Source organism: Acomys minous, assembly GCF_964271855.1.
Source record: "Acomys minous genome assembly, chromosome: 2".
Taxonomy (NCBI): domain Eukaryota; kingdom Metazoa; phylum Chordata; class Mammalia; order Rodentia; family Muridae; genus Acomys; species Acomys minous.
In genome coordinates, this window is record NC_140484.1 from 96,935,683 (window position 1) to 96,951,717 (window position 16,035).

Here is a 16,035-nt window from a genome sequence, read left to right on the forward strand (position 1 = left end):
GCAAGTACTTAGGCTAATACTGCAGGGTCTGACCCTGCAGCTGACTTATATAGCCACTCCCTCTCAACGTGACCTGAATTTCTGATCTTCTTCCATCTTACACTATGAAATAAGAGAAGCCTTATTCACCCGTTTCCATTTACAGTAGTATACCCAGTGTGGTAAAGTGGAGTATTCTAGACATCAGACATAGATCAAAGAGTCACAAAATATGGTAGCAGACATAGGTGCTTTTACAAGAGCAGCAATTGCTAATTTAATAAGACAATTAAGAGTGTAGACTAATTCTTAGGAGACAGGACTTTAGATACCTACCACACAGTTCAGCCACAATGACGTCCTATGTTAGCACATGTTGACTTAGTAAAGGCCTTTTTTGAGGATTTTGAGTTGTCACATGTATCTTGGAGTTAAGGCTTTATGATGTTCTAAGGACCCAGACTACCCCAACCACAAGCCTCAGTGACTCTTCTCAGCTGAGTTTTGTAGACTCTTCTGAGACAAGCATCTCAGCAAATACATCCAAGACAGCATATACATCCATTTCAAGACAACACCATTTTGTATCATTGAAGGACTATATCTGACGTTATTTTTCCTTGCAGGAACTCTTAGCTGAGGACCCTCTTAGATTCCTCTCCAATGACAGGGTGGAGGTTACTTAACACCTCCTTAGGGAAACATCTCTTCCCATTTCTGAATTGGCTACAGTCTCCAGCACAGGCTTAGCCACTTCCTTGTGAGGGTGAGGAAGGCAATACCTACTATAACACCAGTTATAAGTAGGATTCATCCCTGGGAAGGAGCTCAGTGATAAGGTATCTTTACCAGTTCGTCAGTCACCAGTCACTTGTATTTATAGTACAGTTTACAGAAAGTCTGTAGTATTAATCTCTTTTGCCACTGGCACTAAACCCACTAGGAAGAAGCCAGCATTAAATGCGAGACCTTGGTGGCCATCATCTGAGCACCCTAAGAGTTATGGAGAGCCATAGTATCCAGTAAGGAGAGTACACAGATAGATGAGGATATGTGCTCAGGAGACATGAGCAGAGTGTTCAGCATGGCTCCCCTGGTCCAAGCTGAGGGAAGATAGCATCTTCTCCCGGGAAGGACAAGCTAATCTTTCATTAGAACATCATATCATTTCTCAGACCATGTGCCCTAGTCTTAAAAAGCCAGCAGTTTAGCTTTAGAGAGCCCCATTGTGCATCATAACTCATTTTTGAATGGAGCTTTATGGGAAGCTAGAGAGAGTTCATTGCTTCACAGAATTTTAACTCAATAAGTACTAACTGTTGAGTTTAGCCCAATTAAAAAACAAAACAGTAAACACACAAGGACGAGACACCCTAATCCAGACCTGAGATATACCTAGGTAATCCAACCTACAGAGAAGGTTGAGACAAAAGGATTACATTTAAGGCCAGCCTTAAGAGTACATAGTAAGTTCCAGGCCATTATGACAAAACTCAGTGAGATGCTGTCTCAAAATAAAAAGCAAAAAGAGTACTTGGGATATAGGTCAGTGGCAGAATACTTGTGAAAATCCTAGGTTTGTTTTTCAATATTGGGGGAAAGGCAAATAAAAGGGACAATTATAGCCACATCATGAGTTACTCTGACTTTTGTATATCTATGTCTTTTATTTTTATAGCTTGACATGTCTGCTTTGCCTTGGGTTATTCTGAGCCTAATTCTAGGAATGGTCACTATTGTCTCAGTTGTAATGGTTATGTTTGTTTTGACATCCCAAAGAAGTCAAGGTCTCTGACTTCTTGTTTTAACATTCATCAATCAACAGCTTGATGGGGCAAATGGAAATTTTCTTTGCTATGCCTCAAAGAAACCAAAACAGATAATGGTTAATCCACTGGGGGTAATCAATGTGCATAAAATGCTGAAGAGAACTCAACCTGCTCCATGCAGTGAGAAAATTGTTATGGTGGATATGAGTTTGAGCCATCCTGATGCCCTGCTGGACGAATTGATTCACGTTAACAGTGATGAAGATGATAATGGCTTTTCTTATTGTGCTAGACATCACATTGAGGATGTTTTCTGTGCATATCCAGTCAGTATAGATCCCACTGAATAAGATGGTAGCTAAGTGCTTGCTGCTTTGTGGGATAGCTTGATATGACTGGCAGTTCCATGTGGGACTATGCCAAATTCGGATCGGTTATCTCAGTTTTCCCAGGAAGTTGCTCTTCTGCCTTTTCCATGATCTTTCTCATAGAACTCAGTCCAGCAGGAACCCAAGAGGCTCAGCATGTCTGTGTAATTCTATGCATCTCAAAATCAATTCTTCCTGCCTGTGTTGTTTTTAGGTGATGGGGCCAATGATGTCAGCATGATCCAGGTGGCAGATGTAGGCGTGGGGATCTCAGGCCAGGAGGGCATGCAGGTAAAAGACCAATTGGGCTGTCCTGTAGGACCAAATGGCCCTTCTTGGCCTCTTATCCTATCATAGCACAAGTTTTCACGCCTGTCTCTGGCCTCTGATGAAGCTGAAGGATTTGCCTTCAGTATGGGCCAGTGTTTACCTTCTGCCAAGCCAGTAGAAGCTGAGATAAATTGTCATTCTGTTAATGAGGCCACGTGCAGTAAACATTTTTGCCTGTGTCAACACATGTATATTTTGGGAAACTCTGACTCTAAGAGCCAAGGTGAGTCATTGCCTCCTCTGGCTCTTCCCAGGAGGCATTTCTGTTTACTATTGCTCAACAGTAGCTATACTCTGTACATGCTGCCTCGTGACACTGTCGGGACCCAACACCACTCTGAAGATGGAGTGTAGTCATCCTGACTCCCGTGGAAGTTCCACCTGTGCTTTTCATTTGTCTCTGTGTCAGTTCTGAATGTTCCAGAAGTTGAACACACTAGTTCACTTAAAATGTGCTGATTCTGGATATAGCATTACAACAACTTCAAACAGTTAAGCAAGTTTGAGTCACATTTTTTTAAACTTTTTAAAGATTTTAGGAATCAGTTTATTCAGAGGGATTTTTAAAATCATAATGTTAACCACCATGTATTCACCATTTATGGACCACTCACTATATGCTATATGCAAGGCTGTGCAGAGAACATTTCACTTTCTGGCTTCATATTAAACAGCAGTCAGATGGTAGACCTGGAAGCACAATACGGTACAGTTGCCCCTCAGTATCCGGGGGAGATTCTTCAACATCAAAATCCACAGGTGAATAAGGCTCCCACATAAACTGTTACATTTGCATAAACCCTGCATACACCTACCTATATACTTTAAATCATCACTAGATGATTTCTTATACCCAATGCAATGGAAACACTATGCAGATAGTCGTTATACTGCGTTGTTTAAAGAGAACAATTTCTACATTTCCGATAGTTTTTTTTACTAAGTGTTTTACATCCGCCATCTTTTGTGTCTACAGATTCTGTTCCCACAAATACAAAAGGCTGACTTACATGTCTGATGAGACAGATCCCAGAAGCTGACGGGATGATATTTGGGAACAAAGTGCCCGAGTGCCAAACATGGAGAGATTGTTTTTTTTTTCCTTGTCATTTTAAAAAGACTGCTTATTCTCCTGGAAGAGCAGTCCAAAAATGCAACTTCCAGGATGTCTTGATGCTTGTCTGTCTGTCTGATACCCATCAGTTAGCTGTAGCTAGTCTTCGAGATTTGAGTATGGTAGAGAAACAAGTAGCGTTGGAGTTGGAGAAAGTTGGGGGGAAGCCACATGCCTCTCTGTGTTTTGTGCCTTGCTAGAAAACAGCAGTAGGAAAGAACATTTGGAGCCTTTTAAACTCATTAATCGTATATCTTGGTGTTTGAGGCATTAAATAGTTCTAGAAAGTAGCATCCTAGGGCAACAGTGCATACTGAGTGGTTTTCCTTTTTAATTAAAGAAGTTAATACGACAAAGCCACCCTTAGCACTGTGTTTGAAGCTGGATGTTTTCCTCCCCTCTTTGCTTTGCCTTGCCTTTGTTCTGTGCCAATGGGGCATCAACAGTGATGAGAATTATTTTCCTTTTCAAGGCCGTGATGGCAAGTGACTTTGCAGTGCCAAGATTCCGATACCTGGAGAGACTCTTAATAGTCCATGGACACTGGTGCTACTCCAGACTGGCCAACATGGTGCTGTATTTCTTCTACAAAAACACAGTAGGTATTTGACATGGGTCTTTAGAGTTTTTCAATTAAAAGGCTTAAAATTAGTAGGATCGCTATCTTCATAAAGTCAACAAACCACCACGATTTTTGATCTGTTTCATTGTTTTGGGTTTGTATCAATATGATCTTAGCCTGGTCCTGTGCCCTGTAATATCTAAAGACTAACTTATGGGAAATGAAAACAGCTGCATTGTTAAGGACTAAAGGTCTTATAAACAGTCAGGAAACACAAGAAAGTTCATATGGGACTGTATAAAGTGGCATAATGGCAAGGCAAGCAGTTTCTAAGTGCTTAAATAGATAGTAAGTTGCTAACTCTGTGTTGCTATCTGATGTCTGATTCCATTCTCAATTTCTCAGCTTGTCTGGGTGTGTTTTTTAGGAGGGTTCCATTGGGCTGTCCACAGTGGGACACTGATTTCTCTGCTGTAGGCCAGGAAGATTAAAGAAAAAAGTACTCAGAGCCTTGCAATCAGAAATTTACTTCGTCTTGCTCTATGTTGAATCGTGTCTCTCAGAGGCATACACCAGGCTTTGTACAAATTGTACCTTGTTCAAAGTGAGGCTTTGAACCTAGTAAGAAATGGGCTTCCACATCCTCTTGGGCTCAGGGTGGATATACACTCTTCGAGCTAGCTTAATAGGTATTTCCATTTAAGTCGAGACGAACATTTGTGTCTTTTCGGGAGCTTTGAATACAGAGCTCTTCCTGATCTCTCCTACATGGTCCTCCTGTTTAATTATAGTTCCTTCGTACTCCAGAGGCCTGCAGGATGTCCCACAGGATCATCACAGAGCTCTGACTCATTTTTAAGGTTTCTAGACACTCTCCCAAGGGGCTGCAGGACTGCTGCTCTTGGCTCTGCCTCTGGCAGCTTAAGGCTGAGTGAACCAACAAGGAGACAAACTAAACTTGGGATAAATGACCATCTAAGATTGTCCCATAAATCTTACTGTCTAGGTACCAGAATTGCAGTGTCAACAATATCTTGTGCTTTTCTGAAAAGGAATAAAATAAGTTAAAAGTTCTTGTTTTATTCCATATGAAAACCTTCATGTGAGTACAGCTCTTTTTTTATGTTCTTAATGGTTCATTCTTGAGGCTGACACATTTTCCGTTCCTGACCTCTCCCCACCCACTCACTTGCCTGATTTCCAAACTGTCTTCTAACAAATGAATACAGATGTTTGGAACTAGTCAGGACATGACTAATTGAGTAGATTTGGAAATTAATTCAGATCAAGTTCTGCCTGGGACCACATCCAAAAAAAGTTGTACATTTTTTTTTTTTTGCTCTTTTGAGCTCATTTTTCCTTTCTTTATACTCTAGTATTGAATTACTAGTATGGAGAGGCTGCTGGTACTCAGAACTAGAGGATCCCACATCCCTCCACAGGAGTGAATGACCCCTGTGGAGTAGGCTAGAATGCAGCCTCATTTCTTTAGGTCCATAGTAGTGGCATCCTAAGTATAATTGGTCCTTATAGTAGGGTTTTGTTGTCTCGATAATAACCCATCACAAGTTGAAAATATCACAAATGAAAACTACATTTAGTACACTTACGTCATCTACTATCATAGCTTAGTGGCACAGCACACTGGAGCATTGCTATCGTGTGACCACCTGGGAGCTTCAGCTCAGAGCCACTACCCAGCGTTTCATGAGAGAATAAAGCCCAGGCAAAGATCCAAATCAAGATTCAGAGTTTTGCAGAATGCATATTGCTTTCACACCATCATCAAAAGCTTGAAAAAAAAATCCTAAATTGACGACCATATCTGTTTGACTTTTTTGAGTTATAATTTTTTTAATCCCCCAAAAACCAAAACTAGGAATTGAGCTAGTTGACCTTTGTAATTCCCTATTCAAGTTTGTCAAATTGAGAAGGTAGTGAGAATAACATACCGAAAGCTTTCTAATGTTGTAGAGGTAAACAAAGGCCAAAGTGGTGGCCTGAGGTGGGTACAGTCTTCTCCTGCCCTCCATGTTAAGCCTGTGCTTGTTGCAGAGCACAGGGAGGGGGAGCCTCCTGTCTTCCTTCATATAAGATGCAGAGCTTTGTTCAGAGCATTCACGCACGTGAAAAGTTCAAGGGTAATCACTCCTCTCAGAAGAAAGTCATTAATTTTAAGAATAAATTGGCCTTTCCAATAAAGAGCAGAGAAGAACAGTTTCCATAGTAACAGAGGTGTGGGAATAAAGCTCTTTGGTACTATAGAGAGGGGGCTCTCAATTATCTAAGTATTTTTTCTTCCTGTTCCCTTTGACTCCATTTGCCTTACTATGACTCATAAGGCTGAGCCCACGACGATGGTGGGTGAGCAAGAGTGAGCTGTGGGAGGAAGGCAGGGGAGAAAATCAATGAAAAGCCCAAGTCTGTCAGTGGTTGGTGTGGAGGGAGGAAGGTTGCGTATTAGGAAACTTAAGTCATAGATTAAACAGTACTTTGGGGGTTTAGTCATAGCTTCCACCCACATGGACTAGCATTTCTTCTGATCCTCAGAAGCCATTTTCAAGGGAAGAGACCAAAGCCGGGAGAAGTAAAGCAGCTGAGTCAAGAGCCAGAGATATAAAGCAACTCATTCAAGATGCATGGAGAGCTGTAGCTCCAAAGCCCAGACCCAGTCCTTGCTGTGCCCAGTGAGCATTCCTCCACCCTGCCACATGTCCTGTGGAGCCTGGCCCCCTACCCCCTTAGGCCAAGATCATCTGTGTTTGAACAGGCTGGATCTGCGACTCATACTGTTCAATTGTTTTTATTTATATCTCAAACATTAATTTTCTGTCAATGTTAAGAGTACTTTGAGCTTGAGCCTCAACAAACGAAATAAGGACATTGAACTAGGAAGAGTGTGCCTCTGACAAGAGCCACAGTATTCCAGGGATCTAATCTTTAAAGGATCTAATCCTTCAGTTCTCCACACACTCCCAAGCCCCATTTAGGTCTCACTGGTGTGGAGACCATGGAAAGGGTAGAACGTAAGTAGAGAGGGTGATATGGTGTATGCCAGATTACACAGTGAGTGTGAGAATACATTGTGAGTTTGTTTTGTATCACCATACTATAATAACTGAAATAAATAAGTTATAAGAGAAAATTTTCTTTTAAAAAAAAATTCGAGCTCATGGTATCAAAGGTTTCAGTGCACAGACACTTGGCCCTGTTTACTCTGGGTCTGCGATGAGGCAGCATATCGTGATGGGAACACAGTTGCTCATCCCATGGTTCTCCGAGAGGCAGAGCAGTAGATCATCAGTTTTGTTTAAGGATTTGCCCTCACTGTCTTGACTTTCTTTTACTAGACCCACCTCTTTCAGCTTCTACTACCTCCAAATAGCTCTATGAGCTGGGAAACAAACTATAACTCAGGGGCCTCTGGGAGACATTTATGATCAGATCCACAGTGTTTTACAAAATCTATCAGACTACACTCCAGATGCTGACACTCTGACCCTGTGGAAGTGGACAGACATCCACCTAAATCCTACCACTGCTGAGCAAGTCTGAAGCTCTCTGCTTCTTACTTCCTTACCTCTGCCCTCGCACATCCCTTATGGGTGTCTTCCTCTTAAAGATGGTCTTGATGATTTTCCACTGTTCCTTTTCAAATGTAAGGCAGAGAGATGGGGGGATCATGAATGCAAGGCTAGCCCCCCCCAAAAGAAAGAAGAGATAACGAATGAATGAGAGGGGGAGAGAAGAAAGAGAGTGGGGAGGGAGAAGAAAGAAAGAAAGAGGAGGGAAAAAACAAGAGCACATGGACTCAGAGAGCTATCCTAATAGGGCAGGTATTTGGGAAGATAGAAATAGGAAGGCCCCAGGAAAGAAGCCAGAGGCCTCTTAAAAGGTGAGCCATCCTAAGCCCCAGGCACACCTTGATTGCTTCACACTGATGATCTCTAGCTCTTCTGGCACAAAATCCCATCTCTCCCTGGGCCGTTCCTGGCAATTTCCAATCCCTGCTGCTGGTCTCTTGAGAACAGAAGGCTGTGCTAGAGGAGGATTGTGAAGCATGCCAACAACAAGGCTGGAAGTTAGGGCTGTCTTTGGGAGAAATCATAGCCGAGCCAGGTAACTACGGAAACTCTCTGCAGGAGTCTTGGGTCCTTCAGCTGAGTCTCTGGCAAGGACAGCTGGAAAAATAACCTGTTCTTAATGCCCCCATTCTCTGTTGCAGATGTTTGTGGGCCTCCTGTTTTGGTTCCAGTTTTACTGTGGCTTTTCTGCATCTGCCATGATTGACCAGTGGTATCTGATTTTCTTTAATCTGCTCTTCTCATCGCTTCCCCAGCTTGTGACTGGGGTGCTGGATAAAGACATTCCAGATGACATGTTGCTGAGAGAGCCACAGCTTTACAAGAGTGGCCAGAACATGGAGGTAAGCCCACCTATCTTTGCTTCCATCCCCTGGCCCACCACCTTTCTTTTCACCTTCCAGAAAGTGAAATTCTCCTAAAATCCCTAGTAATAGACACCTGAGAACAGTGTTGAAATTGTGGAATGGATGCTGTCTACTAGACTCTGTGATACATAGTGCTAGCTTTACTTTGCTATAACAATATCTATCTATCTATCTATCTATCTATCTATCTATCTATCTATCTATCATCTATCATCTATCTTGAAAAAATTAACTTACAAGAGAAAAGATTGTTTGCACATATGGTTTTGGCAGTTGCAATTCTAGGATCAGACAATCCCATTTGGGCTTCTGGTTGGCAAGCCTGCAATGGTGGAGCAAACTGTACATGTCAGGAACCAGGAAGCAAGCAGAACCACTCTGCAGCATGGCCCCAGGTGACTTAAAGACCTATTAAGCTCCACTTCTTGAAGGTTTTGTCATCTGCCCCTCCAACCCGTCCCACCTCCCCCCCCCTCCGCCCTGGAAGTATCACTCTGGGCACAGAGTTTCACTACACATGTTTTGGGGACATCCTAGATGAAAGCCATTGCATTCATGAAGTGTGTCAAGTAAAAACCTCTCCAGTTGAGCTTTCTCTGGGAACCCAAGAAAAGTCTACATCAAATCTGACTGACTTACAGGTGATAAGCAATTTTTCTAAAGCAGGCACAGAAAAGCAAAGTGTCACTTTCAACATGAATTAAGATATCAAACTCAAAGGGAAACCACTGAGTAAGCAGACAAATGAAATTTCTGCTTACATCAGTATAACGTGTTTGGCAAAACAATGGCTAGTTGTCCCAGCCATCCCTGACAGTAAACCATGTATGCTTCTGTTTGTCCAGTTTAGTTTTTACATGTACAGAAAGGATGCAACACCTTATTTCTTTTGCAGAGTGTCTAACTCAGAACGTATTTGCTTCATGTTACCTTCCTATGGCTACTCTACTGACACTGAGTTCCCATAGGAACAGGCTTCACAGCTCAGGAGGCAGCTCATTAGAAACCGAAGGGGTTTCTGGGTGCTATATGTGGTCTTGACAGGATTCCCATCCATGATGGTTTACTGTCCTCAGCCAGCTGTGAACAGGACACCCTAAGCTTGTCATGTGCTGTGAAGTTACCAGTGAGAATGTCACCAACACTTCACTTAGGTGTTGGTAAATGTTCCTCCTGTCTCCTGTGTGTATCTTGCGCTGGCTAAACAAAGCCTCTGTCAGCTACTTGAGGACTTACTAGGCTGCTGCTGAGGGGATCCTGGGGTCCTGGTTGCTTCTTCAAATACAGGTTTGTGTTATTTGGGAACTGGAACACTCTGTCTGTGTCAAGGTCGTTTTTGCCATGAGTATAGAGTTGTCATAGTGTGCTTGTCATTATTATAACAAAATGCCAAAGTCAGTATTTTAGTTACTTCTCTATTGCTATGACAAAACACCATGACCAAGGCAACTTTTCCAAAGAGTTTATTAGATACTTGAGGTTTCAGAAGATGAGTCCACATCTGCAATGTTGGTAGAGAACATGGCAGCAGGCACACTTGCTCCAAGGCCATACCTCCCAACAGTTCCACCAACTGGAGACCAAATGTTTAAATATTTGAGCCTATAAGGATCATTTCCGTTCAAAGCACTACAGCCAAATTATTTAAGTTAAAAAAAAACTAAAGAAAAGTAGTTTGTTTTGACTTATAGTCCTGAAGGTCCTGAAGAGCTGCATCTGGTGATGGATTTGGTGTTGACAGGGTCTGAAAGCATGGAAGGGCAGGGCATGGCAGGGCAGTCATGAGAATGCATCTCTTCTGGTCTCTTTCACATAAGTCAGTCACAGGTAGCTTCTTCCCAGGGGTTTTATCTTGTGTCCCAAAGGCCACCAAATTTCCACCCTGTAAATATTTCTCTTTTGTTTGTTTATTTGGTTTGGTTTTTCAAGACAGGGTTTCTCTGTATACCCCTAGCTGTCCTGAACCTTACTTTATAAACCAGGTTTGGTCAAACTCAAGAGTTCTGCCTGCTGTGCCTCATGGTACTAAAGTGAGCACCACTTCCACTCAGCTATCTCTTATGTTTCCTAGTGAGGATTAAGCATTAGTAAATAACTGAAACCAAATCAAAACCAGAGTAAAAGTTTCTTTGTTTATGAAAGTTTGGAGAGATGCCTTGATGGTTAAGAGCACTTTCTGCTCTAGGCAGTGCATTACAAATCCTGCAGATATGCAGGTGAAAACATTCATACACATAAAATAAAAATAAATAATTCTAAATATCCCCTAACAAACATCCATCATTTCATTTAAAAATTCAAGGCTCTTTAAGAATCGGGGTTTTTTTTTTTTTTTAGCATTTTCAAATATTCATTCATTCATTCATTCATTCATTCTACATCCTGGTTGCATTCTCCTCCCTCCTCTTCTCCCAGGACCACCTTCCCTCCCTCTTTCTCTACCCCCTCTCCCATACTCTTCAGAAAAGGAAAGCCCCCACTACCCACCTACCTCAGCTCATCAAGTTGTATCAAGATTGAGTGCATCCTCTTCCCTTGTGGCCTGGCAAGGCAGTCCTGCCAGGGGATTAGTGATCAAAAAGCAGGCAACAGAATCCATGTCAGAGACAGCCCATGTTCCGCTTATTGGAGGACTCACATGAAGCCTGAGCTGTCCATTGACTACATCTTTGTAGGGGGCCTAGGCCCAGTCCATACGTGGTCCTTGGTTGGTATTTCAGTCTTAGCAAGACCCTCTGGGTACTAGTTAGTTGGCTCTGTCGGTCTTCTTGTGGATCTCCTGTCACCTCGTGGTTCTATTCTCCTTCTCCCCCACCACCCCACACTTTTCTGAAAGTCTCTTGTACTTCGCCCATTGTTTGCCTGTGAGTCTCAGCGTCTGTTTTTGAACTGCTGCTGGATGGAGCCTCTTGGGGGACAACTCTTCTAGGCTCCTGTCTGCATGCATAACAGAGTATCATTAATAGTGTCAGGATTGGCTCTCTCTCACGGGGTGGGTCTTGGGTTGGGCAAGGCATTGGTTGGACATTCCCTCAATCTCTGCTCTATCTGCTCTATCTTTATTCCTACACATCTTGAAGGCATGGTAATTTTGGGGTCAACGTTTTTGTGGGTGGATTGGTGTTCCCTTCCCCCCCCACTAGGAGTCCTGTCTAGTTAGTTTCCTCTTCAGTCTCCATGGCCCCTGTTACTTAAAGGTTCAGCTAGAAACACCTCATATCCTCCTAGAAACCTACTCTGACATAGGTTTCCATCTTGTCATAGAGATGCTGACCCCACTAACAGTTTCTCTTTTCTCTGCATGCCTTCTGTTCTCCCACTCCTGCTCCCCAGGTCTGATCTCCTAGTCTTTCTAAAGGACCATAAAACCTTTTCAAAGTGGCAGGAGGGCCCAGATTGGAGTGGGGGTGGGGTAGTTCAGGAGGAGGTTCAGATCAGGAGACAGGCCCAAGACTTCAGCTGTTCTTTGCTGATGAAAAGTTCCTTTGTAAGGATTAGTAAGCAGTGTCTTCTTTTTTTTTTTTCTGGAAAGTTCATGAATACGGACTATATTGACATCATTTCTACCCTTTCTTCTTCTCCCTTCCAACTCCACCCATGCTTCTCCACCCAGTCCCACTCCCTCTCAAATTCGTGACCTCTGCCGACCTCTACCTATAGGGCTCATACTTCTGGTTCAAAGGCTCCCAGTGACCCAGCTACCTGCTCCTCTGTGAACCTGCCTGTTTTGGTTTCTCATCCACTATGTTGGAGCCTTGCTCTTCTCACGTCCTGAAACAGTACATTTTCCACCAGTCTTTTGCCTAAGTATTTAGGTTATCCCATGGTCAAAAATTCCTTGGAGGAGACAAAAACTTCTCTATAATCCCTCTTGTTTCTGTGTCCCAGGAATACAGTCCACAAGCATTCTGGTTAAATATGGTGGATGCTGCCTTCCAGAGCCTGGTGTGCTTTTTCATTCCTTACCTGGTAAGTAGGAACCCAGCACAGGTTTTTTTCCCTCAGCTGCCTCTAGGTACCTATGGGCACATAGAACTTGGACATTTTGCTTCTGTCTTTCAGGCCTACTATGACTCTGATGTGGATGTATTTACCTGGGGGACCCCAGTCACAGCAATAGCACTGTTCACCTTCCTGCTGCACCTGGGTATTGAAACCAAAACCTGGGTGAGAGCCATGGGGAAGGTCATACTCCAAAAGGGACTGGTAATGTGGGTCACATACTTCCCAGCACATGTTTTGCACACACAGGAGGCTACCAAGCTGCCCTAGCTATGTGATAAAAAAGGGCAATGACACCTACTCAGAGCTATTGGACTAGGAAAGGGGACAGCCCACCACCTAGTTTCCTGAGCAGCTCTTATTTGCCTGCCTTGTCTCCTTTCCTGCCATGCCCCTGCTTTGCCCTCTCATCCTCACACTCGTATCCCAGGCTGTTCCACTAAGGCCAACCAGCCACCAAAGTCAAGAGTCTTCACTAAGACCTGGAAGGCACACTGTTGGCCATCCCTGGGAAACTCATGCTGTTGTTGCTGTTGCCACTGTTAATGTGAAGTAAAAGCCCTTTGTCTCTGCTTCCTTTTAGACCTGGCTCAACTGGTTAGCCTGTGGCTTCAGTACCTTTTTGTTCTTCTCCGTGGCTCTGATTTACAACACCTCCTGTGCCACATGCTATCCTCCGTCTAACCCTTACTGGACCATGCAGACGTTACTGGGTGACCCTTTGTTTTACTTGACTTGTCTCATTGCACCTGTTGCTGCATTGCTACCCAGGTAAGTGCCAGAGTCGGGATGTCCAAGTGATGAACAGGTGCAGCACACACCCCTTGGCCTCACTCTGCCTTGGACCTGTATGAGTCTCATGAAGCTAAGTCATAGCCCAGAGAATCTGATTCTTTTTTCATATATTCTTTCTAGATTGTTTTTCAAAGCCCTCCAGGGGAGCCTTTTCCCCACCCAACTCCAGCTGGGACGCCAGTCGGCCAAGAAATCCTCCAGCAAATTCCATGTTCTTAAAGAGACTTTCACTCAGGGACAACCACCTGGAGACTCAGAAACTGAGCTTTCAGAAAGGAAGACCATGGGAGGACCCTTTGAGTCCCTTCCCAGGGATTGTGCCTCGCAAGCTTCCCAGCTCACACAGCAACTGGACTGCTCCCCAGAGGCTAGCGGAGAGCCCAGTGCAGTGGATACAAACATGCCCTTAAGAGAGAACACCCTGCTCGAAGGACTGGGCACTCAGGCCTCAGGGTCCTCGATGCACAGGGAGGCTATTTCAGAGGAGCATCCTGGGGACTCCAAGAGGAAACACACCAGTGCTAGTCAGGCAGCCCCTTTGTCGTCACTCTTCCATCTGCCCAGCTTTGGCTCACTCAACTGGATCTCCTCACTATCACTGGCCAGTGGGTTGGGAAGTGTCTTGCAATTGTCCAGAAGTAGTTTACAGGTGGAAAAGCAGGATGGTGAGTTCCTGTCCAACCCCCCACAACCAGATCAGGACCTGAACAGCTTACAGGGACAAGTCACGGGCTACTTCTAGCATCACCTCCAAAGGGCCATACCCAATTGTGGTGACAAAGAAATCCTTGAAATGGCCTTTTTTTTTTTTATTATGATGAAACAGATGTTAATGTTATTTATGTTTATTATTTGCACAGAAGAGTTCTAGAAAGATGTATTTTTTAATTGTTTCCAAGACAAATATAGGAAACCAGAGGTACCAAAAAAGAAAGTTTATTTTTTAAAGTTCTAAGTAGAGTATACTGATGAAACATAAGAACACATATCTTTATCTATATATAAAGTTTAAAGAAGAGTGTCTAGATTTATTTTTTTTCATCTCATTTTGTAAAGAAAAGCAATGTGCTTTGTTTCCTCAGCACTCATGGCCCTCGCTTTTTGTAGGCAGGCATAAATGTGTGACTACTACAGTGAACCCTGGGGTGGCTGTGGTGGGTGTAGAAACAAGACACGGAGGAAAGAAGACAGAAGGGAGGGTATGTGGCCTTTGAGGCAAATTCCTTCATTGGTTTCCAATGTTACCAACATCAAAAAGGAAAGCGAAACCTTAAGAAAAACTCATGTGAAGTTCCTGACAACACTCAGTTCTGTGCAGGCATTTCATAAAGTTCACCTCATAGGTATGACAGCTCCAGTGTTGTGTGTATTTCTTGCTAAAATCACCACAAGCAATAAACAACCTCCACTTTATAAAAAGGGTGTCTGGCAGCCACTGCTGTATAAAGATACTGATGTATGACTTAAGTGAGTTTGTTCTGAATACTGTGGGGACACCTCATGATATGAGCCCTTTCAGACACCGAAGAAAACTATGATGAAAGGACAGGGCCCAGAGAACTGGTTACCTCAGTCTCCCTGCACCAGGCCATGGGCACCAGCCAGAATTTAACAGCCAAACTCTTATGCATTTTGAGTAATTACCTTCAGGCTGTTGTGTGATGAGCTCTCATAGCTCCTCATCCAAAGGGGAAAGGGGAAAGGGAAATGGTTAAAACTAATGACAAACTCTAGTATCTCAAGGTCAATGTTAACTCATCTTCCGTGAAGAGCCCACTCTGTCTCACCCTGTCCCTTGGGATAGGAAGTAAGCAGGGGGGTTGTGTTTCAGGCTGCTCTGTTGGGTATCTGTCTCCTCCGACTACAAAGCAAAGGAACAAAAGATAAAAGATTTGAGAAAGAACTATCCACTAAATTTGGTTCTTGTAAGCACCAGAATCTTCCTCATTCCTCAGAGTGGAAGCTCACTGTATCAGTTCTAGAGGAGGGGGCTTAGCGACCTTGGATTCAGCAACGCAGATCCAGGTTGCTATAGTCTATAGTCTATAAATGCCCCCCTCCAATTCTATGTTGGAAACTTCCACCTCTATATAAAAGCATTGATACGTTGGAGCTTTGTGGGGTGTTGTATGTTCAGGACACCGGCTTTATCTGAAATGGATTAACACTGTGATGAAAAGGGGATCTCCAGACTAGGTTTCTTCTCTTGCCCTTGAGATGTCCACCATTATTCTGATGTATCATGAAGGCTCACAACAGATGCAGGCACCTTAATATCGACCTCTTAGCACCCAGCACTGTGATGAAGACACTATAAATCAGCCAGATTCAGGTATTCAGTTCTCGCAACAAAAAACAAACCAAGGGCATAGGACTTGTCACCTTATCTCTTCCCTTAGTTTTGGGGTCCAGTCTTGAAAGTGTGCCTCTTTTCTTGGTGCTGCATATTTTCCAGTCAGCTAAGGCTACAGTCACACAGCCAAAAGGGGAGGGGGACTTCTGTTCACATTCTAAGCATTCCTAGTGTCTATATAATCTCCCATAAAGAGGTTCCACAGCAGCTCCCAAACCAATTACTAGTAACTGTGTGGGCGGTATCCTTTCTATGGTGCTGACTTGTCCTGACAATGGTGGTGAAAGAATGAAGAAATCACACACACACACAC

The 16,035-nt window shown here is 43.5% G+C and overlaps 1 protein-coding gene across 4 annotated transcripts in view; it reads left to right on the plus strand.

Annotated features, from left to right (window-relative positions):
• ATP10A (ATPase phospholipid transporting 10A (putative)) overlaps window positions 1-14,720 on the plus strand; it is a 177,638-nt gene extending 162,918 nt beyond the window's left edge. For 3 of the 4 annotated variants that reach the window (XM_084801201.1, XM_084801200.1, XM_084801198.1), the window contains exons 16-22: window positions 2,331-2,407; window positions 4,033-4,158; window positions 8,348-8,548; window positions 12,461-12,541; window positions 12,635-12,739; window positions 13,158-13,345; window positions 13,490-14,720. In XM_084801201.1, the coding sequence (XP_084657327.1) occupies window positions 2,331-2,407; window positions 4,033-4,158; window positions 8,348-8,548; window positions 12,461-12,541; window positions 12,635-12,739; window positions 13,158-13,345; window positions 13,490-14,111 (1,400 nt within the window). In that variant the 3' untranslated portion in view covers window positions 14,112-14,720. The remainder of the gene's footprint in view (window positions 1-2,330; window positions 2,408-4,032; window positions 4,159-8,347; window positions 8,549-12,460; window positions 12,542-12,634; window positions 12,740-13,157; window positions 13,346-13,489) is intronic. The other variant, XM_084801199.1, reaches the window with a different exon arrangement.
• Window positions 14,721-16,035: the final 1,315 nt, after the last annotated feature.